Genomic DNA, 23903 nt, shown 5'->3' on the forward strand with positions numbered 1-23903 from the left:
CGGGAAATATTCGATCACTGGTTCATAACCTCCACTTCATATATTTGATATTGATATTTTCTTCCACTCAATGAAAATAGTCACCAATGTATTTACCACTATTTGAAGTATTTGATCTGGTGGTATTTTCAGTATCTTGCAAATACGCATTAATACATGTCAACAACAATGACAAATAACTATATGTACAAAGGAGAAAAAGGAAGTACGGCGGCAGTGAATAACACCTCCTTTCGACGGGGGAAAAAAACCTAACCTCCCCTTGTGGTCTCCTGATAGATGTTTTTTCAGGCCATTTTTTGAAAGACACCAGTGATGCACATCAATTTAATGGATGGTCTCACGGCATTCCACATTGTGGTGGTGGAGCAGTAGAATGAGAATTTTCCCATGGTTCTAAATGTGGGGGGTACCAGCCAGGTCATGGTTGCTCACTCTGGTGTTGTGGCTGTGTGTGTGTCACTCATTTAGGAGAAGTAGTTAGACAGGTATGAGGGCACTGTCCCTTTGAGTATCTTAAATACCAATCCCATTTACTTACTTACTTAATCTTCTTTGTGCTGGATAGCACATAAATTGCATGCTGCAAATTGCATGCTGCATGCTGCCCAATGCTGCACTGCGGCCAAGTGCAGTGCAGCATTGGGCAGCAGACAGACGACCACGTCTTGGCCCTAGGCCCACCCCATGCTTTATTATCCCCAGGGGGGCAATTTGGTTCGCAACAGTTTAGTCAACACAACCACTACACATACAATCAATTAAAACAACATAAAACATAATGATCAGATAACTAACCAAGGAAAGCTGATTGATAGCCATGTTCAGTGGAGTGATGAGGAGTTCAAGGTTCAAGGTTGTGTTTTTATTGTTACATCTTGTGTACAGGTACATAAGAGTAAAACTTATTTTATTTGGCTTCCTTCAGATAATGCAGCAGCAAATCTAAAAAAAAATATTAATTCATGCTCAGACACAGTACATCTAAACAAACAGGCACTCATACCTCCAGGCTAATTTCATAACACCTCAATGAGTCACCTTTGGTAAAAACACATAAACAAGTGATAAATTACACTCATTTATCTGTCATCATTTCTCCCCACAGAGTTGATTATTGCATGGAATATATGTCCTCTGTGAAGGTAAACTAAAGGGATAAACACTCATTTCAAAGGTATGATGATCGCTTCTTTCTAAGGGAATAAACACTCAGGCATCAAAGGTATGATGATCGCTTCTTTCTTGTCACATCAACCAAAAAAAAGGCATGGGTTTCCAAGGCTACATCTTATGTGAATGTTTAGGCTATTCCTTCAGTATGACTATTGGGGCTGTTATTGACATGCATTACTAAGCCCTTTATATGTGACAAGAAATGCAAAGATAACTGTGACATCATACAGAGGCTCTGGCTCTTGGCAGTGGTGGATCCCGAACGGGCCTAGTGGGCCCAGGGCCCAAGGATCAGGGGGGGCCTCTAGAAAAATGGGCCGACTGATACCCACTGTTCCAGAGCCCGACCCTTAATTAAATTAAAACTAAATAGGCCCCAATATAGAGAGTCCCCCAATCCAAAAAATGGACTGGAGGACTTTCTCAAGGTCTATGTTAGAGAAAAATGGCTTGATTTTGGAAACGATTCAAAGCTAGAAAAAAATACGGATTTTTTTCTACTGCTTTTACCTGCTTGTTAAACTTAAAGGCAGAATCAAACATCTCACCAAGGTGTTTCACGTTGGGTTTAACAAGTGTGGACAGGTTGCCACAGGGACACAGAGGGCATTTTAGAACCGAAGGGGACGCATGTGCGTTCCCAGCGTGTGCGCGCGCATCACAATTTACTTTAATTTGGTTAATTCCCCCCCTGGGTTGCCAAGAAGACCGTTAGTATAGATGGGTTTCCGCGCGACGTCATCACAGAGCAGAGTGCGCAATCTGCGCATGCGCGGGGGAGAACGAACCGGAAGCGCCATTCACTCTATTGTTATTTTCGTGATTTAGATAGGCATAATGCTGCTATTATAGGCATAATAGGCATAATGCTGCTATTATATACAAACAGATCCAACTTCCAACAAATCATTTTTATTGAGTAAAGAAGATATTACAAACTGCATCATTTAATCTACTTTCATTAAACCTGGTGAAGACCATTTATTTTAATGAATGTACAATGGCCAGAGATGCTGCGGGTAATAGCGCCCTCTACAGGCTCATCCCGCCACTGCGCGCGCATCATCCTCTCATGTTTACAAACAGGAAACCCATCTATTCCCTGTGAAGGAGTGACCGTGAGGGAGCCAAACAGGCCAACCTCCAGCTTGCCTTCATTGTTGCATTGTTGCAGCTGTAGCACACAGCTGTGTGCCATGCAACACTTGACTTGTCCGCAAGGCAGGTCATGAGCCTGACTGCAGAGACAGGACTGGTTGTTGGTTTCAGGGAAGATAAAGGTGTAAATCTTACCATATCGTCTCATCGATCATCAGGTAATTGTTTTGATTGTATTGGCATTGCGTGAGAGCATACACAACCTTCAACAACATGAATTCATGCTCAGACACAGTACATCTAGTGGTCATACCTCCAGGCTAATTTCATAGAACCTCAATGAGTTTGGTAAAAACACATACATAATACTATCAAATATCGACCAATTAGAAGAGGGGGCGGAGTTATGTAACACCAATGAAGAACAAGGACTGCTATCTGAGTCCAATGACACCACCCACAAGTGGAGTGAGCGGTGCCTTTGATGAGTTAATTTCATTAAGCTAACTAGAGGAACAATGTTAAATCCATGTCAGTTCATTTCAAGGCTGCTCAACAGGAATACAGAGCTTAAGCAAGCGTAAAGAGGAGTCCAGTAAAGGATACCGAAGCCCCCCTCACTGAGAACCTGAAAATAACTGTAGGAACGCGACAGCAGTGAAAACACAAAAATTTATGTGTGGGGAGGAATTAATTGGAATCATGACTACATTTCAGGAGAAAGGGGGGTAAAAAAAATTATTGGCTACTCTAAAAATGTTTTTAAAAAAAAAAATAGATAGAGAGACCCAGAAAAGGAGAAATGGAGTGGCAAGAAAAGAGATGGTGTGAGATACAGAGCACACTGACAAGCAGACATGGCAGTCTGCCAGTCAGTCAGTGTGCCCCTCCTCCTCCTCACTTATCAGCAGCCAGAGGAGGAGGAGTAATAGCAAGGCAAGGGCTCTCCTCCCACATTAACATAATGTTTAATATCAACTCTAGTCTTTGAAGGAGCTGTAGCTACAGTAATAGAAACGCACCAAAAGTCGGCTGTGAAGAGGCCAGAGTCGAGAAGACCACCACTACCGTCCATCTGGACTGGAGCCCCCTCTCTACACTTGGTGGCAGTAGAGGTCTTTCTCCTGGGTCTATCTGGGCTCTGATCCAGGGTATCCCTCCATGTTTAAGGGTGTGGCCATTGGCCAAGTCATTCAAGCCTCAGCTCAGACTGGACGGGGACGAGGAGTAATGTAAACATTTACAATCAAAACAACCAGGGAACAAACCAAACTGGATGCACTGACAGGGCCTTTTGGTTTTTATCTTTTTGTGCAGCTTTTGCATCACTACTACGTCGAGAAATAAAAATGCCTTCCATAACAAAGTTTAAGGTGACTTGTGACGCCCTGAACGACTACGGGACGTTCTCCGAGGGCGACAACATCACGGGTAAAGTAACGGTGGAGCTGGAGAAGGACGTTAAAGTGGAGTCTCTGTTCGTCAAGGCCAAAGGAGACGCCAACGTGCACTGGTCCGAGAGACACAACGACAAGACGCACAACTACAACGCGCACAGGCGGTTCTTCAAAGTGAAGCAGGATTTGGTTGAGAAGGGTATGCATGGAGGACAAATACTAGCCTTAGATCGTAGATGTATTTTATCGAGTCTGACTTTTACTTTCGTATCTACGAGAGTCTTAGCGACCCCCCCCCATTTAGCCCCATTTGGAACCTCTCCTTCCGCTATACAGCTCCGAGATGAGGTTCCACATAGCTCGGTGCATGTGGGGGGCCTGTGTCGCCACTAAAGCCCGTATAACTTTGAACATGAGCAAAATATAAGGTGCTTACCCGCTTGTCCCAAATGTTAACTAGGTGTACGGAGTATTTGTGCAGTGTAATGTAGTCCATATTTGTCAATAAAGAGGTGTTTTAATCCCCCCCCTCGTTTACTTCCTGTTTACATTGAGTGTAATTCCGGCTTTCACCGGTTGCGCCCCGTCACTACCGCCCAACTTCCGACAGAATCGTCCCCAGACGGGATTAAAACGGACTATACAATGTACATTGTAGAAATATGGACTAATACATTGCACAAACACGCCGGACACCTAGTTAACATTTGGGGTAAGCACCTTATATTTTGCATTTGTACATGTTTGGAGAAATACGGGCTTTACTGGCGACAATCAGGACAAACTGGCTGGGGGGTTGGGTGGTCGCTAAGACTCTCGCAGATACGAAAGTAAATCAGACTCGAAAAAATACATCTACGATAGTCTTGATCTAAGGCTATCTGTGTGGTGTTTATTTACAACGTGAAGGGTGAGGCTAGTAGTAGTAGTACTAGGTTCATGTGACTACTACTACTACTACTAGTGCAGTGGCTTTCATTGCGTGTTGTTGCAGCTCTGCAACAGTGTGCATGTCCTGGAATGATCTCTCTGCCTGCAGTCTCTTGCGCTCACCCACTCTCTTTTGATTCATTGAAATTGAATACTTTATTAACAGTTTGCAAATAGTACAGTTAGTGGTACGATTATACAATGATGCTAAAAGGATAACACAAAAAGCCTAGGGCTTGTTTCCATTCCATGTTTCATTTCTGATGTTAAGTTTACGATGCACTAGACTAGAGGAAAAAACAAAATACAACTTTAGGTCCATTTAAATCTGAATAATCCCGTAAGGGATTGGTAGCGACCAGTTATGAAAAAACAAACAAACAAACAAACATAGTATGTTTAACATACATTGAAATGAAATCTTTAATTAATACATTCATCAATTAATTAATTAATATATGTTCACTATTATTGTTGTTTGTTGATGTTTTTGTTTGTTATTCATGCTGCTACAGTGACTGAGGAACCAGACCAAAATATTTTTGTACCTGTACACAAGACAACAATAAAGAACACCTTCAACCTTCATACTGTAATAAGCTTGTAACAGGCTTTGGCCAGTGGGAAGTGCTTCCTTGGGTTTCAAATCCTTTTAACAGGCCTTGTATTGAACTGTACTCCCCTGTGCTTGTCTTTGCAAACTGTTAATAAAGTAATCAATCAACCAATCAAGCCCTTAGGCTATGCCCTAACTGGAATAATCACATTCCAGTCCCATCCATTCCACTCCTTAGGCTAGCTATTCTATTGAGCCCATGACTCAAAGTAAATAGGCTAAAGTGAACTTTAAACAGCCTTTTGGTGCATACTTGCTGGGATAATATTAATTTAACCACAACCATTTCTCCTGCAGATACTGTTCTTCCCAGAGGGATCCATCACTTTCCATTCTGCTTGAAAATTCCAGCAGGGTGAGTGAAATCAACGTTTTGTTGAAATGATGAGAACTTGTTAGCAGATCATGCTTAGTGTGTTACTGCTTTAGTAAGAACAAGGACAGTCACCAGGCAGGACCAAACCGCAGGGAGCAACAAAGTCACACAGTTGGTTCAACAACCTCAGCATTACAATAAACAAAGAAGCATCTGATTTATCGTTGCAGATCCATGCCGTCCTCCTTCAAACACAATCTTGGGAAGATTGTGTACGATCTTGAAGCTAAAATGACAAGGAGTTGGAGGATGAACGAAACCGATCTGGTTCGTCTCAACTTTGTCTCCAAGTCTGGCCACAACATTGGCCAGCTGATGGTATGTAAACATTATGTTCCAGCTCATGTTGAGACACTGCAGGGTTTTTCTTAGGTTATGTACGCCACATTGGAGGGCGTTACAGAAGTTAAGTTATACTTGATCCCCACAGGGGGTTTGACACGTCCTAATTATAATTAGGAACAGTTGGCAGCCAATGAGCTGCGCTGTGTGGCAGGAAACGGGACACAAGGAGAATATTGTTGCTGTCGAGCAGTAGGGATGTGTAAAAGTGAAAAACATATACTTTTCACACTTCTAGAGCATACCCACAGTCATTTTTGTGTATTTTTTAATATCAAAAGACTAAGTCCCTAAATTCGATTGTTGATTACTTCCTGTAAACGCAAAATGGAGAATAAATAAATATTACACACATACTAGGTATCCTCTAAAATGTAGTTAGTTACTATGGGCAAGGTTTGGATGACAATATAGCCTTAATGTATTTTTTAAATTAATACAAATAAATAATATTGTTTTAATATTGATTATTCGATTATTCTGACTCAGAAACCTCTTATCTCCATATTCTAACTTTTTGTGTTTTTTCATAAATTAACGCCCTACTTGATCATACAGCGTCACACAAAAACATCAAAAGTAGTCGCTTCGAAAGTAGTCGTTTCGAGCTTGTGGATCTGCTTCTTTTGCTGCTTTTGAATTTGAATCCTGAAAAGTAACAGTTTTGGACGTGAGGTTTCCACCCGACAGAGACGATATAAAACCTCCCCTCAGAAGGACCCCAGTCGGCTTAAAAAAATTAAATGAAGCACCCGGAAGTACCCTCATGCAGAAAACTTGAGTACCGAGCTGGCACACTAGGGTTTCAAATGGTAGAAGCACCCTCAGTAGCGTTTAAAATTTTCGGAAATTGCAAGTCTTGCAATTGGACCACAAATTTGACCACCAGGCGACGGCAGCTTCACTGTTCTATCGCGGTTCTGGGGGCTTGTGCATTCGCCAAGATCTCAAAAGTATAGCATGACCTCAAGTGCATCATTTTCTATTATGCTACAATTTCATTACAAATTTGTATGATTAGAAAGCAAAGAAACAAAACTACTTTGCTAATTATAGCATCTGGTGGCCATTGCTAGCATAAAGGTAAATAAGGACAATATTGTTGTAGTATTGGGCGGAGTTGGGGACTAAGACTTATCTTCTTGCTGTAATTTGACAGAAAGTGATGTGTGTCCTTTTCAGTGTCCCCAATTTGGTTCCACGAATAAAGAGATGGGCATGTTCTCCAAAGGACAAGTACACATGGACGTAACTGTCGACAAGAGGGCTTACGCTCCAGGTAATGTCGCCACAATTTTATAACTTCTGTATTCAGAATAGGGTCCATAGTAATTAAAGGAGTAGTTCACCCGAAAAATTACTTATTTTCTATCAATTACGCACCCCATGAAGCCTTGAATGTGTCCGTGGACAAATACATATCATTTTGGGGGTCCTTGACATGAAAAAGTTTGAGAACCACTGATATTATAGCAACATAAGTAAAAAAAACAAAAAAACTGTTTGGATTTAGAAGACATTTGTAGAATCCCCCAGAAGCAAAGATTTGAGTAAAATATTTTCGCTTTAAAATATATATATATATTCAAAGATTTGCACACACTAAAATAGAGTAAAATAGCAGATCTACAAGTTCGTATATGTGAGCTTATATAATGTATATCTACTAGTTTTTTTATTAGCCAAAGAAATCTAAAATGACACAGATGCGTTCCCAGATTGAATGGGTTAACAGTTCATGTGATTGACTTCACACTATAAACTAACAAGAAGACAGGAAACGAGTTAACCACTAACCCTGGCGCCACAGTTTTGGGCACGTCATCATAGCTGAAAAAAAATAAAAAATAAAAGAATTAGGTTAGATTTTAGTTGACGTGTGATTAATGATTGAATTGTGTTTTTCCTTTTTGCATTGAACATATGAATAAAAAATACATTTATGTTGCCTTTTAGGCTTTGTTTACAAAAATGGCAAAGGGCAAATATGACAAATGAGTCATGACTTTATAAATAAACATTTTATAAATCCAGTCTAGTGAAAAAATTACTTCCATACACCCGTAAGTTTAAAAGCAGGTGCGTAGGCGACAAATAGGTGAGATCAATGTTGAACGATATACCCTCACACTGCCACTTGCAGGTTCAAGAGAAGTTTTTAATTTAGGCAACGTTTCGGTCTCAGGCATGCCCGAGGAAGGTCTACACGACCAAAACGTTGCCTCTCTTGAACGTGCAAGTGGCAGAGTGCGGGTATATCTTTCAAGATTGATAAATCCTATTTTTGAAATTACAACGAAATGAATGACAATGACCAGTACCAGTATAATCAAAATAAATGACCAATAAGGCCATAATCCTTAATTATTTTATTTTGTAAATACCAACCTACAAGCTCACAATGCATCACATTGTGAGCTTGTAGATCTGCTATTTATTATTGATGGGAAATGGGTGGAATTAGAGGAAAAGCCATGGGATCACCAACATCGGTAGGGTTCATCCTCGGCATGAGGGTGCACGGCAAATTCCATGGAAATCCAACCAGTAGTTTTTTGAGACCTGCTGCTTGGGAGTAAAGCGTTGGGCGGATGGACGCACCGTACAGCTGAACCGACTGACAGACAACGTCATCCTTAGAGCCCCACCATTAGATGCCAGGCTAATGACCATATTATTGTCCATACCGCTATAGTATATCTCAATGAAACCTTCAGGCCTAGTGGGGAAGATCGATATCGAATAATGCCGTTTTAATCACTTAACCCATTAAAACCGGGAAAGCATCTGTGTCACTTTAGATTTTAGAAGTTTTTCTGAAAACTCCTAGGATTTAGAACAGTGGTTTAGAACAGTGGTTCTCAAAAATAATAGATCTACAAGCTTGTACATCTGCTCTTTTTGAATATTTTAGAAAAAGGTGTTGAATAATTTAGAATTTTGTTTCACACAAATCGTCCAGAAGAAAGTAATAAAAAAACTTGTGAAATGGGACATTCTGCATAATGAGTACTTTCTACTTTTGGTACTTTAAGTACATTTTGATACCGATACTTTTGCACTTTTACTCAAGTAAATTTTGAATTCCGGACTTTTACTTGTAACGAGTGTTTCTACATTGCCGTATTGATACTTTTACTTAAGTACAAAAAAAAGGTGAATACTTTTTTCCACCACTGCAGGTGAGACTGTGAACATTGTTGCTAAAGTGAACAACGCGTCGTCCAAGGAAATGACGCCTAAATTCCAGTTGAAGAAGAAGATGGTGTTCCACGCCCAAGGCAGGACCAAGTACGACAGCACTGTGATGAGCAAAGCGATCGGAGACGTCATCAGTCCCAACAAAGAACAATCCATCACGTGTTCAATGGAGATTGGCCCCGACATACCCCAGACCATCCAGAACTGTGACATCATCACCTTGGAGTACGAGCTAAAGGTATGGGATTTGACCAGGCAGGGATTACTCCTGGTCAAACATTACTCAACTACAAGTGAAAATCATGTAAAAAGTTAAGACAAACCGAACAAAACAAATAACTGATTCAAGTGTTGTAAAAGGGTATCAGAAATAGATTCAATTCAATACATTCAGGGGACTTGACAAATCATGAACGGTGGGGGCAACCTCACAGACTGAGCTAAAAGCAACCGAAAGAAGCTTAGTCTCTAGATTTGATTTAGAATCATGGGACTGGACTGATGGGAGATTATTCCTTAATCTCTAGTCAGCAAAGTGGTTTGAGATGTCATCAAACCAAACACGGGGGCAAAAAAGTGTTTTAGGGAACTGAAAGGAGTTGCCAAGCGGATGTGCAACTAAGACTTCATTCAGATGTTGAGGATTGAGTTACAGAGACACACAGAATGGTCCACTTTCGTCTGAATAAGCTACAGTATGGACCCGTTTTCACATTTTGACTACATTTGACAAAAAAAAAAAGTATAAAATCTAAGCGTAAAATAATAAACGTATACATATGAAATATATGAATATAAGGAGCATACCGTAGGGTCATTGCGAACAGTATTGTACATAATGAGACAAGGCGTGTACTGTATCATGTAAACGCCCAAGTAATGTTATTATCTTCTGGGTGTGTTTTCATTAAGTATTTTTGTGTCGGCGTGAAGTTAACTGAACACCATCTGTCCATCCATGCTGGCACACAGAAACGCCTAAATCGGGGGTTCTCAATCTTCTTTTATGCCACGATCCCATTTTATGGTGGAATTCTTTTGGCGACCCCTCACTTTATTTATAGTGCAATTTAAAAGTGGAAATAAAGGATATCTTAACTCATTGAGTGCCATTAACGTGTTTCACATGTTTTACCGCTATGGTGCAACGTGCCATTAACGTGTTTTTGAAAAAAATAGAAAAAAAAGAACCCAAGATATCATTATCTGAAGATTTGCAGCTCCATCCACTCCTTGTTTAACTTATAACTGAAAAAAGGCTGTATCTCGCTTCCTAAGCACTTTTTTTTACTTTAAAAAAAGAAGAAAAAAAAAATCGTACTGGCCAGAAATAGCCAGAAATAATTCTGGCACTCAGTGAGTTAAAATAAAAGCATACATTGTTGGTCTTTCTATATGAATATTTATTAGAAAATGAAATTAAAGCAGTGATTCCTGCAGATTTGTAAGCCTATCTTATCTCTTATCGCGAACCATAGTTTGAGAACCGCTGACCTAAATGAAACACACCCATGTTATTACCTTCAGCTGCATTTACATATCAAATGTCTGCTGTGAAAAGGATTCATTCTCAGCAGTGTATTTTATACTGCTTAGGTTTACTCATTTTAGTTGGCACAAGCAGGACATCTGGTGGTCAAAGTAATGTAATGCACATGCTAAGACAGTACAGGAACATTTCAGAGGCTGTAATGTAAACAAGAAATAAGGCAGGAACAATGCAATTAGGGAATTGTTTTTTTAAAATCAGGAAGCAGCTCCAGGCTTGGTTCTGAGCGTACTCTTTAATTTTTATGTTTGAGTAAGTCTTTAGGTATGAAATACCTGAGGGAATGTGAGCTAACTCCTATGCTTCTTCCTCCTTAAAGGAGAATTCCGGACTAGCCTTTTCCTTACCTTTTTATATGATGTTATTATGTCCTAGGATGAGTGGTACAGTAGAAAAGTTTCATAACTCCATCCCAAGTCCACCGCAGCTAAAAACCCGAGTGGACGGTCCATGCGCCAGATCTTTTTTTGTTTTATCTGACGTTCATAATGACAGAAACCTCGCCAAAGTGTTTTTGTCCCAAATGGGCTGCCGTAGTGTTTACAAGCGGCTTGGATGAAATCACGGGTGAAATCACGTCCTAGGACATAATAACAGGTAAAGGTAAGGAAAAGGCTAGTCCGGAATTCTCCTTTAACCCTTTTACCAACTTGGACAACGTGTCAATGGGACATAAAAATGATATCATTAATCTGCTTCTGTATTCGTAGGCATATTTGGACATCAGCTTTGCTTCGGATCCAGAGGTCAAGTTCCCAGTGGTCCTCCTTGCACTCGGATACATGGATCACTGCGGCGCTCCGGGGGGCCACCCGGGGGCCTTCGGGGGGCCAACCAGCAGTGATTTCCCCCCTCCTGCTTTTCCTCCGGCGGGCCCATATCCCGCTGGACCCCCAGGTCAGGTTGCGTATGGCCCGTATCCTGCTGGACCCCCAGGAGGTCAGGTCGCGTACGGACCCCCGGGTCAGGCCGCGTACGGCTACCCAGCTGGCCCCGGCCCAGGTGCTCCTGGGCCAGCATACCCTGGACAGTCACCCATGTACGCAGCGCCGCCACCTATGTACGGCGCGCAGCAGCCAGGCATGGCAGGGGGTTATAATAACCCGCTGCCGACGCAGCCGTCTCCTTACGGCTCTCCGTTCTCCTCGTCTTCGTCTTCTCCAGTGAGGCATCCACCTCCTCCTCATCTTGCTAATGCTCCTCACCTCAACGTGTTCCCACCGCCTTCTCCCTCTGCTCCACCGCCTCCTCCCTCTGCCCCGGCCCTCCCCCAGAAGTCAGACCTGCCCCCGCCCACCGCCCAGCTGTACAACCTGAGCCTGTCGGACGCGTCCCCCTCTGCCCCGTCGTACAGCCTGTCCGACATGTCCCCCTCCGCCCCGCCGGCGTTTGGCCTCCCGGACATGATGAACACCAACTTCCTGTCCCAGGAGGAAGTGCCTCCGTCTTACACATCACTTTACCCGTCGCCGCCTTCTGATACCAGTGCATCCGGTGAAAAGAAGTAGTGGTTTCCCAGTGGTATACTGGGGTTAACGCTTGACTTGACTACTGGGGTTAACGCTTGGCTCCCGTCGCAGCCAGGCACCCATTTTGGAGGCTGTCAATGCACTGAATGGGACGTTTAATCAGATTATTGATTGGTCTAAGTAGGTGAGATACTGACCTACCCACGTTTAATCAGACTATTGATTGGTCTAAGTAGGTGAGATACTGACCTACCCACGTTTAATCAGACTATTGATTGGTGAGATACTGACCTACAAAGTAGGTGTTTTGTATAAAGTATAGTTTTGGACCGCGTTGGAGGCAACGTTGGGCGCGGCAACTCGCTCGCTTTAGCTCGCTCGGTGGTGCCTCTCGTGACTCCAGTTTGCTTGAGCCGATAGGCACAGAATCGTAAATCATGTTTTGGGGACTGAGCCCCGCCGGTAGGTCAGAATCTCACCTACTTAGACCAATCAATAGTCTGATTAAACTTGATAATGTCCCATTCAGTGCATTGATAGCATCCGAAGCCGGTGTCGCAGGGCTATGTCGGACGTAACAGCTTGAAGGTCAGCAAGCGACACCGTCTTACAGTGTGGTTAGGGTGACACCTTGTGGCCTTGCAACACTTATCACCCCCAGGCATTGATGTTGTCACCTTATCGGGTTCGAGAATCGAACCTGCTACTAGCCGTCAGGCTACATTAGAGCCTATATGTGGTATGCGCCTTAACCACTAGGCCATCAGCGCACTGGAAAAGTGTTGTCCCGGAAAATATTGTATGTGTAAAGTGATAACTGCAGATCAGGTTTTCGTAAGCTAGATATCGGTCAGTGTAGGTGAGAGGTAACAGATGCACCCTAACGTGGTTGATGTATGTTTTGTGATAATAATCTAAATCTGCAAAGTAACTAGTAACTAAAGCCGTCAATTAATTGTAGTGGAGCAAAAAGTATAATATTTGCCCAATAATATATGAATTATAATATTTGGAAATACTGAAAAGTTAAGTAAAAAAAAACTCAAACTTGTACTTAAGTAAATGTACTTAGCTGCTTTACACCACTGCAGAACATTATCATTCATCAGTGCGGATGCTCAGATCATTATAATGCAATCATGTGATGCGAGGGTGTGGACTGCGGAGCAACACTGCAGATAGGAAGGAAGTGGAGGGCAGCGATCCAGGAGTCCTGAGTTGGTGTCGACTCGGCCAGTCCACTCCACACCCTCGTATTGCATTATGATTTCATTATCTTTACAGTTATCATTCTTGGTGTGGAATGGATGGCCCTTTACGGTCAGGGCACATTGTTCTGATGGCTCTTGTGGGAAGTGGTGTCATGTTTTTCCGGTTAGGACAGAGGTTCCACAGGAAAAAGGCTCCTTTTATGACATGAAATGTAGAAAGGAGGAAACAGGAAGAACGTTAAATTGTGAACACCATGAGATGATGTTTTGGATGAACAGAATCAAATCCAACCTACTGTGTAAATAAAACCCCTTTTTTATGTGACTTTTATAGAAAAATAATTATGTTGCCATTCTTTAAAAGCTAAAAATCTCTTCCAGGAGCAGCCTTCTGTTTTTATTAGGTATTAGGTAGTCACATTAAGCAAGGTCAATCTATGATGACCTCATCTCAGCTGGTGGCCATTTTATTGGGCAGCTGTGAGCTAGTATGCAAAGAAAACCCTTGACATCTTATTTACAGAGTGCATGACGCTTTCCTGTATTCTGTCTTAGTAAAATTAAATGGCTGTTTGATTCTGATATTGAACATTGGATAAGTATGCGAGCTGTGTGTTTTACATGTATATTCTGTATAGATATATAGTTAAAACTAATCCGCATCCCCTTACTTACATGCATCCACTTTATGTTATGGAACTACCTCTGCAGTGTCCACTTCAGTTTGCACAAAAATACTGATGGATTAATAAATCATTTAATAAACATGTCCAAAAAGGAGTAGGAATAATAATGCCTATATTTATTCCTACCCAGTTCACATACGAGGTGCATATTCCCGGAAATACTAACCACTACGTTTTCTCTGACTTTTTCCACGTAAGATATGAATAAATGTCTGCTGTTTGTTGGTGCATATTCTCTGTAAGCAAGCCTTAAATCGATTAGCTCTATTGTGAACTAGCAGGTACCATTTACATTTTTTTCTATTTTAGTTGTCTACTCTAGTACATTGGAAATTGTATGAATTTACAGTATTACTGATTACCCCCCATTTAGGACTACAATGGAAATATGCTCTCAGGCTTTTTTGTGTTATCCTTTCGACAGATATATACAAATATGTTTGTGCATTTTGTCAATAAAAACAATCAATCTATGATATGTCTATGAATCTAATATTGAAAGCCAATGTTCACATCACAATGTGATCATTTATCATATATATTCAAACTATTGGCTAATTAACTGTTACTTACATCTTACCGAGGCATTTAAGTAAGCTTTTGGGTTGTAAAATCAAAACAAAGATTTATATGAATTAAAGGTAGGGTAAGTGATTTGCGTTGGTTAAAATAATTGTTAAATAGCTCTATATTCTGATAGTACTCATTGCTATAGAGCGTTTGTTCAGTATTAGGAGTCTCCTTGTCTCTCCACCTCTTTGTTAAACAGAAAATGCATTTTCGTTTCAGTTTCAGTTTAATTTCCAATTTTATCCAACCAGGACAGAGAACTCAATCAGGATACAGATTAAACAAGTGAAATTGGAAGTGATGACACTAAGAAATGAGCAGACAAAATTGGAACTGGAACACAATACAAATTAAGCTTAAAAATGGGTACTTTCTCCTGATTGGCTGAGATTTTGACACCTTCCGAAAAATGCATTTTCTGTTTATTAAAGAGCTGGAGAGACAGGGAGACATCTGTTACTGAAAAAACACTCTATAGCAATGATTACTATCAGAATATAGTATTTTAACCTTTTAACAAAATACTTTTTGTTTTAACCAAAAAATATCACTTACCCTACCTTTAAGTTACTTCTAAATAATAAATTAAACGACAACTTCTTCCATCACTGTAGGCGGTATTAATTAAGAGATCTTCAATCCCCCCGCCCCTCTATAGTCTGGAGTAGCCCTGAAAATTGACTGTCATATATTACATGACAGTCATGGATGAACTTCAACCTGGTGTTTGCCTTTCTCCATTTACAGCCCTTACATCTACATAAACGTTCAGATTTCAAATATAAAGTGCTTACCCCACGGCCACGGATGTTAAGATTATATCTGGGTCCTCAGAAGTACCCGTGTGTTCCGTATTCTTTAATAAAAAAGCCTTTTAATCCGATTGGTGGCCATTTTCTCCATAGTTTCTCCACATGCTTTCAACTACGTGACCCTATCGGTTGGGAGGTGTACTGCACTCTGATACATTATAACTCTATGAGAAAATGGCCATCAATCGGATTAAAATGCTTTTTATTGAACAATACGGAAGATACTGCTACTTCCGAGGGCCCGTACGTCATTGTAACATCCGTGGCCATGAGGTAAGCACTTTATATTTGAAATCTGAACGTTTATGTAGATGTACAGGCCAAAAAGGAAGAAAGTGCAAACACCAGGTTGAAGTTCATCCATGACGACCGTTGTGTGATCCATGGCTATATGTCATAATAACCTATTTACTGTAGGTGTCATATAGCCTAACTGGACCTTAAAATAAAGCTAATGTTAACGTGGGTCACGGGTGGTATTAAGAGATCTTCAATCAATCCCTGTACAGTCTGGAGGACCCGCCCCCATGTCAACAACAAGCGCCACAAGAGAAAATATGTGCTACGCCCTATTGTAGTTTGGTGATTTATTTCCAGCAGAAATGCCTTCGGTGAAAGACCTCAACGTAACCTGTAATGTTCTCAACAAGGAGAACACCTTCTCAGGGGGAGATCCGGTCACTGGGAGGGTCACCTTCCAGCTGGAGAAAGAGTTAAAAGTGAAAAGTGTTGTCATCAAGCTGAAAGGAGACGCCAATGTTCGGTGGACTGAATCAGGGACAGGAGATAGCAGCGACGATATACTATGCACACAGGAGATACTTCAAACTCAAAACATATCTGGTTCCAGAAAACGCACAAAGTAAATGTTTTTAAGGTGCATTTTTGGAGTTGGAGCAAAAAATGTTGTTTAACGTGCATTTCCTGCTGCATGCATCATTTGTGGAAAAGGTACTCACATGTTTTACTTAAGTAAAAGTATCAATACTGCAATGTAGAATTACTCTGTTACAAGTAACAATCTGGAATTAAAAATGTACTTGAGTAAAAGTACAAAAGTATTGGTATCAAAATAGAATTTCAAAAAGTAGAAAGTACTCATTATCAGAATGTCCAATTTCACAAGTTTTCAAATGTGTAAAACTATTTTGAAAATAGCAAAAGTATATATAGGGTTGAAGTGGTTAATGCATGTTTTGTAATAATAATAAAAATCTACAAAGCAACTGTAAAGTTTTCATACAACTGTAGTGTAGTAAAACTACAATATTTTCCTCAGAGATATAGTGGAGTAAAATTATTGAAAATTGGAAATACAACATTTAAAGTAAAACATTTTACTTAAGTACAGTACTTCAGTAAATATACTTAGTTACTTTACACCACTGCATAATATGTCATGGTCATACAACTAACCACCTGTTTGTCTGTCTCAGAGGTATCAAGAAGACTCACTCCAAAACCAACTCACCCCATTGATAGGAAAACTCACTCCGGAAAACTCACCCCACAGGGTAGGAAAGATTTTCGGGGGTAGGAAAACTCACCCCAGGACCTGAGAAAACTCACTCCGGAAAACTCACCCCAATGGTTTTTAACTTTGTGAGCTTTCCATTTTCACAGAATGCTTGGGGTAAAACTTTTTCAGTCATCCGCGGACTTCTTTTTTTCGCCGATAAAGTATAGTTTTGGACCATGACGGAGGCGCGCCGACTCAGCAGACCTTGAGGCTGAGGAGTTGCGCCCGAGCGCCTCCAGGCGCGAGTGCCCGCAACGACCAGCCGATGGTCTGCTAGTCGAATCAGCGCCGTCCGAGTTATGTACCGATAGGGACAGAATAGTAAATATTTTTGGTGGGGACTGCGTTTGCCCCACTGACTGCGTTTGCCCCACTCACTGCGTTTGCCCCACTGACTGCGTTTGCCCCAACTGCCACTCAAAGTGACTACTGGCCAATCACAGTGCGTCTCCCCCGGGGTGAGTTTTCCTACCCCCGGGGTGAGTTTTCCTACCCCCGGGGTGAGTGTTCCGGAGTGAGTTTTCTCAGGTCCTGGGGTGAGTTTACCCACCCCACGGGGTGAGTGTTCCTAGCTCCGGGGTGAGTTTTCCTTTTTGAGTTGGGGTGAGTTGGTTTTGGAGTGAGTCTTCTTGTATTCGTCTCAGAACCCTAGCTTTGGTTATGATGAGCTGACACACACACACACACACACACACACACACACACACACACACACACATACGCACACGCACGCAATTTGTATGTGTGTGAATAAACATAGGATATTTTGAGGTAATATATTTTGTATTTCTTTTTCAGAGACTGTACTTGCTGAAGGACCCCATGCCTACAACTTCAGCTTCAAAATACCAGTGGAGTATGTGGAAATTTGTTTGATGTACAATTACTATAACAATACATTTTCATAATTATGAAATAGTCTATGTTTGAGACATGCAAAATATGCAGCCCAGACTGAGAAAGGCCTACTGTACGTTTGAATATATATTTGGACCCAAGAAACATATTTTTGTATATTTTTAAACCATCATTATATCGTCTCTGTCGGGTGGTGCGACGATATATTTCCTTTTGGTATGGTGTGAGAAATCTAGCCTGGCATTGACCAGACTGATAACGTGGATTCTCTCTCACGTTCCTCCCCGGTATCAGTCTGGACTTCGGCCCATAGGGACCGATTATGAGAAATCAGAAAATGATCGGGCCGATCAGTCACTGCGTTTCAACTGCTGTCCGTACAACAGTGAAAAGCATCAAAATAATGTTCTGATTTCTCATACTCGCTCCCTATGGGCCAAAGTCCAGATTGATACCGGGGAGGACCGTGAGAGTGAATCCACCTTATCAGTCTGGCCAATGCCAGGCTATGAGAAATCCACTGGAGTACTGACTCTTCCTTTACAGAAATATGCCACCGTCCTTCAAAGGAATACATGGGAGGATTGTCTACGTGTTGGAGGCCAAGGTGTCCAGGAGCTGGAGGCCGAATAGCGTCTCAACACACGAGTTAACCTTTGTTAATAAGTTCCTTACAGCATCTGCAGCGGTAAGACGAAATGGCTAAGCTTAGCGCATTGGTTATGTACTAGTTTCACCTATTATGTTCCAAAATGTTTTGGTACAGTCGTAGGAATATTTGGATTTTTTGCTGGGCCCGGAGGCTGGCCAGCGGTTTTGCGAGATTTGCTCTGGATTCTCACACACACACACACACACAAGCTTTCTCAGTGGGTAGGTATACTACGGAATACAAAAACGCTCGCCCCAAAACACGCTCGCCCCAGGTCAAATCCGGTGTCCTCGGAGCGGTCGCCAACAAGTCCTAAATGTAACCTCAGTAAAACTATGCCTAAACCTAACTAACCTTAGTCATGGCAGAGTGGTTCTTTATACTGGCATATCTATTTTTTATACATAGTCTCTTGGTAAAAGGCGTGTCAGTTCATGATATCACTGGCTGTACTCAAAACCGGGACACGCTCTCTTGCATTTACATGTAACTGGACACCACTGTCGTTGGGCAAGTTGTAGTGGGCAATTTGACGGGCTGTGAGGACAGTTTTCAGCTGCAGGGTGAGGAGGTTGGAGCCTGTACCACTCTGATGTTGCAGGGTGTGTGTGTGTGGGGGGGTGGGGGGGGTATTTAATGTTGCAAATATGGAAAGGCAATTATTTACCGAATGTGATGGGTGGAGTCCGGACTGAGTTTAAGTGCTTTATGACAGATTATTAGTTAAAAGGGCATTATCTAAATGGGTTGTCTTTCCAGATTGGATCAAATTAGCAACACACCTGAAAATGTAACGCTGGAGAGACGGGGAGACCCCTGTTACCGAACAAACACTCTATAACTATGTTTACCATCAGTATATAGAGCTTTAACTTCTTAACCCATTATGCCTGTACGTTGTTGTACCTTTAAAACTGGGAAAGCATCTGTGGCATTTTAGATGTTGCTATGTATATAGCAACAGGATTTTGAATAAAAAATACAAGTTGTTCTGAAAACTTTGGCTTTAGAAAATTAGAAGGCGTTTTTAAAATCGGCCTCAGGTCTAAATGGGTTAACAAAACCTTTTTGTTTTAACCCCAAAAAATATAACTTACAGCACCTTTCATTCAAAATGTAATATGTGACCTTGTACATTGTATATAGCTCTTCAGTAACTAATTTAAATTTACATGATGCATTCTAGTCTCCTCAGGTTGGTTCGGTGGAAAAAGAGCTTGGGTCTTTCCAAAAAGGCCTTGTCAAAATGGAGGCCTCTGTTGACAAGGGCACTTGTTGTCCAGGTAACTATACCCCCAACATGATAGTTTTAGTTTGATTTACAATATCAAAAATAGATTTATACGCTTCTGTCACGCTCACACCCGGGGATGGAATGTAGGACCCAAAATGCAGAAAACACTCTTAACACGAAAGAAGTTGGTAAACTGAAAACTCTGTACAGAAAACTCAGATACATCTCAGAGGGCAAAAGTCACTCTTACAAATACTCTAAAAAACTGAAACTCGAGCTGGAACAGAGCACATGGCAGCAGACAAACAGAAGACAATAATCCAGCAATGTAACTGAGCACACAGCACAATTTAAATAGTCTCTCAATCAGGGCCAAACAGAGAGGGGAGGTGGTGAGCGGAACGAGGACGAGAACACACTGGGCAAGGGGGCAGAGTCACATTAGGGGCAAAAACTGGAGGGGGACACAGAGCAGGGAGAAGTGTGTTAAGGGGTGGTCAGATGGAGGTTCAGATGGAGGTTCAGATGGAGGATGGAGGTTCCTGCAGGCTGGTGCCCGACCATCAGCAACTGTGAAATCATCTCATTAGATTACGTTGTAAAGGTATGTACAGTTTGTAGTTACAGTACGTTCCATTGACCAATTTTTGTTCTTGTTTTTCCTCTTAATTTTCTTACCAAACTACGTACGGGATTGTGGTTTAAAATTTAACATCACATTAGAGCCCTGCATCGGGTCCCGTGGGAGCCGACAAATCTTGCGGGAGCGGGTGGTGTTTAAATAATTCCTGCGGGCGGAAATGGGTGGTCAAAATAAATGGTCTACGGTGACTCTGGAATCAAAGTAGACTAATATCTATAGGCTAAAAAAAACATTTAGGATTATAAAATGTTTTATCTCAATGTCGATCTAACTGCCTGCTTCTTATTCTCAGGCGTATTTGGACATCAGACATGCATCCAGGCTACCCAGCGGCCCCAAGCCCGGTCGGTACCAACAATTTTCCAGGGTACTCGTCAAATCCGCCTGCATATGCGGATCTCCAAATCTCCTTTCTGATCTCCTCTTTCTGTGGCTAAATGCATTTCATTTCGGGAGTCCTTGACATGAAAATGTTTGAGAACCCAGTGTTTCCCCTAGCCAGATATTTATGCTCAAACACAAAGTCTTATATATTATATAGTACATGTGCACAGTAATAATCTGTACAGTTTACATATGAATTGTCTCCAGATTTAGTAAAATACACTTTTATTAGACAAAAGTATAGACAAAAGTATACAAATCAGTCAGTCACACATCAACAACTAGTGATGGCATCCTGCCTGAGAGCATTTTAGCATTATATCAATGCATTATATCATTGATATAATCTTTTCTGTAAACAAAAAATAATATATATATATATATTCTTTTTTACAGAAAAAATCATACTGTGGCGGTCGGATTTAAGGGGTGGCGGCCCGCCACTGCTTAATGCATATAGGGGAAACACTGGAGAACCACTGACATGAGAGACTGACTGATTCAGTCAGATCTCATGGGAAGAAATCAAATCATTTAGGGCGGGGCAATATGTCGATATTATATCAATATAGTGATATGAGACTAGATATCGTCTGGGATTTTGGATATTATAATATCGTGATATGGCTGTTAGACCTGTCACAATCGCTTAATCGCAAGTATTTGATATAATCGCAATTATTTTTCATAATTGTTTCCATTTTGAAAAATGTTCATACATATCCAAACATTTTCCAAAAATAAGATCAGCTATTTCCGCTATTTTAATATATTTTTAAAGTATAACATTATTAAATATGTCAGTAATTTCTTTTTATATTTAAATCATTTGTCATATCTGCCCTGTGCATTTTTTTATTACGAAGCCTAAAAGGCATACACTATTTTTATTTGTATTTATTTATTTTTATTCATAATATATTATGTTCCAATATTCAATGCCAATAACACAATTAAATCATTAATCTTAATTATTTGTATGACAATGAATCGTCAACTTAAATTTTTTAATCGTGACAGCCCTGATGGCTGTTGTCTTTTCCTGGTTTTAAAGGCTACGATGTTGCAGTAAAGTGTTCTAGCTGTTCATTTATTTACCTTTACCCACTTAGTTACAGGGTGGTTCCTACACAAGTATGGATGGAAAGTATGGAATTATTTTAGCATTGTCTGAAGTTATGCCTTCAGTGAAAAACCTTAATGTAACTTGTGATGTTCTCAGCGAGGAGGGCGATCCGGTCACAAGGAGAGTTCCAGTTCCATATGGAAAAAGAAACCAAAGTTTAAAGCGTTTTCATCAAACTGAAAGGCGATGCTAATGTTCGGTGGTCAACAGGGATGGGAGATGACAGCAGAACATACTACTGTATGCACACAGAAGATATTTGAAACTCAAAACGTTTTTACTTCCAGAAAACCCAGAAGGTAGGCTGGCTGAAATGTTGTTGTTGTTTTGTTATCTAACATCCCTAAGGTAAACTCAAATCAAGCTCCATCATTGCAGTATCATGAAAGAGACAGAGAAAGAAACTTTCATGGTCCTCTCACCAGCACCTGTTGCCATAGACTACTAGCCCAGTGGTTGTCAATTTTTTGGCCTTAAGGCACCCCTACACATTTTTGTTTTCCATCCAAGGCACCCCTAAATGTTTGCCAACATTTGATAACTTTTTCATGCAGATCAGGCATGTTGGTGTGGGACAGGTAGCAGCAACACTCAAGCCTCGTGTTTGGCTTTTATGCTGCTCCTGACTCATCAGAGGCCTCCATTGTCAGTTGCAGAATGGGTGTAACATTATTTGATCTCTTATGAAACCTCCATATTTCCGACATTTCTGTTTCTGTTAGGAAGAGACATGTTGCAAGGACAACTTGAGAGTATTCTTTTCGGATACTCTTTTTAGATTCAAGTGATATTGATGAATTCCAAATATTATCAAAGTATTCCGCAGCACCCCTGGACTGGTCTCACGGCACCGTAGGCACTTTGAGAAACCCAGCTGTAGCCTATGTTTGTTCAGGATTCTTTGATTGGATATGGGAAACCCCATTCAAACTATATGGGGCATTTTACAGAGCTGGAACTACTAAAGGGCCATAGGTGGGCACTGGCCCCCTCTGTGATGTGATTGGCCCAGTCAGTTTGTCCAACCACTGTCACTATTTCTGAGTGGTGGCATTCAAAGAGGAAGCAAAAATGTAAATTTTACTGACATTTGTAAAACAACCGTGGAAAAACCAGAACTAATCAAACGAGTTGAGTGACGAGCGGGGTGACGGTCACCGGAGAACTAGGCACTTGAGAGAATTGGGAACTTTTTTTCTGGAGAACTGGGCCCTTAAGAATCAGAATCAGTATTATTGTCACATCACAGGTTTACAGGTGTAAACAGGTGGGTGATATATACTGTATGTGTATTTATTTCTTTTTTCGTACAAGCTCCATTTGTAGTTTTCAGGAAACGGAAGAAGAATAGAGATAGAAAGAAGATGTTGGAAAACAGGTTAGAAAAACAGGCCACGTATTCCAGGGAAAGTAATCCACATAAGGAAAGTAATCTCCACTGTTGTGGCAGGCCAGATTGGTGACAGGCAGTGTTCAGGCCAATGGTCAGTCTAATGGTCTAAAAGGTAAAGCATTTTGTGGGAAACCAAGCACTATTTTGGGGGGAGAATTACTTGGGGTCTTTATTTTTTTTTACATTTTAGAACCAATTTCTAATAGCTTACCCTATTTTACATTTTAAAACACATTCTTAATTCTAGTCAATGAACAGTCCGAGTCATATTCACCTGTATCCATTACAAGCCCTAGCTAATATTGGGCAATTACTCCACTCAACCTTGATAACTAGCCTTAGCCTACACTTAATATTACTAGCCTACAGATTTTGATATAATTCCATATCAAAAGTGACATAGTCACCCTTATGACAGTTTTTCGCAGTTTACATAAACTGGAATGTAGCTTATTTGTTATTGTTATGTAATGCATAACCTATGTAGGTGTGTCATATAGCCTTGTGTTTTGGACCCTAAAATAAAGCTAATGTAGTAGGTGGCCAGTGGTGGAAAGTAAGTGCTGTAACTACATTTACTCAAGTAGCCTGCAGTACTTTTTAATTTTGAGGTTTTTTTTAAACTTTACTGGTGTACTTCCAATTTTCAATAAATTTACTG

The 23903-nt window shown here is 41.0% G+C and overlaps 1 protein-coding gene across 1 annotated transcript; it reads left to right on the top strand.

The window, feature by feature from the left end:
• The first annotated feature begins 3235 nt into the window (after nt 1–3235).
• On the top strand, nt 3236–14527 carry LOC308089481 (arrestin domain-containing protein 3-like). The gene is made up of 6 exons (XM_080434222.1): nt 3236–3870; nt 5515–5572; nt 5764–5911; nt 7118–7214; nt 9118–9374; nt 11396–14527. The coding sequence occupies exons 1-6, from the start codon at nt 3624–3626 to the stop codon at nt 12191–12193; spliced, it is 1605 nt and encodes a 534-aa protein (XP_080290348.1). The 5' UTR covers nt 3236–3623; the 3' UTR covers nt 12194–14527.
• Nucleotides 14528–23903: the final 9376 nt, after the last annotated feature.

The sequence above is a fragment of the Gymnoscopelus braueri genome (genome assembly GCF_963280865.1).
Source record: "Gymnoscopelus braueri genome assembly, chromosome: 7".
Lineage (NCBI taxonomy): Eukaryota > Metazoa > Chordata > Actinopteri > Myctophiformes > Myctophidae > Gymnoscopelus > Gymnoscopelus braueri.

Excerpts from the sequence above, each read along its gene's own strand:
- LOC308089481 (XM_080434222.1), top strand. The coding sequence starts at position 3,624 with ATGCCTTCCATAACAAAGTTTAAGGTGACTTGTGACGCCCTGAACGAC. Across the intron at positions 5,573-5,763 it reads TGCTTGAAAATTCCAGCAGG|ATCCATGCCGTCCTCCTTCA; the intron begins GTGAGTGAAATC and ends TTATCGTTGCAG. Across the intron at positions 5,912-7,117 it reads ACAACATTGGCCAGCTGATG|TGTCCCCAATTTGGTTCCAC; the intron begins GTATGTAAACAT and ends TGTCCTTTTCAG.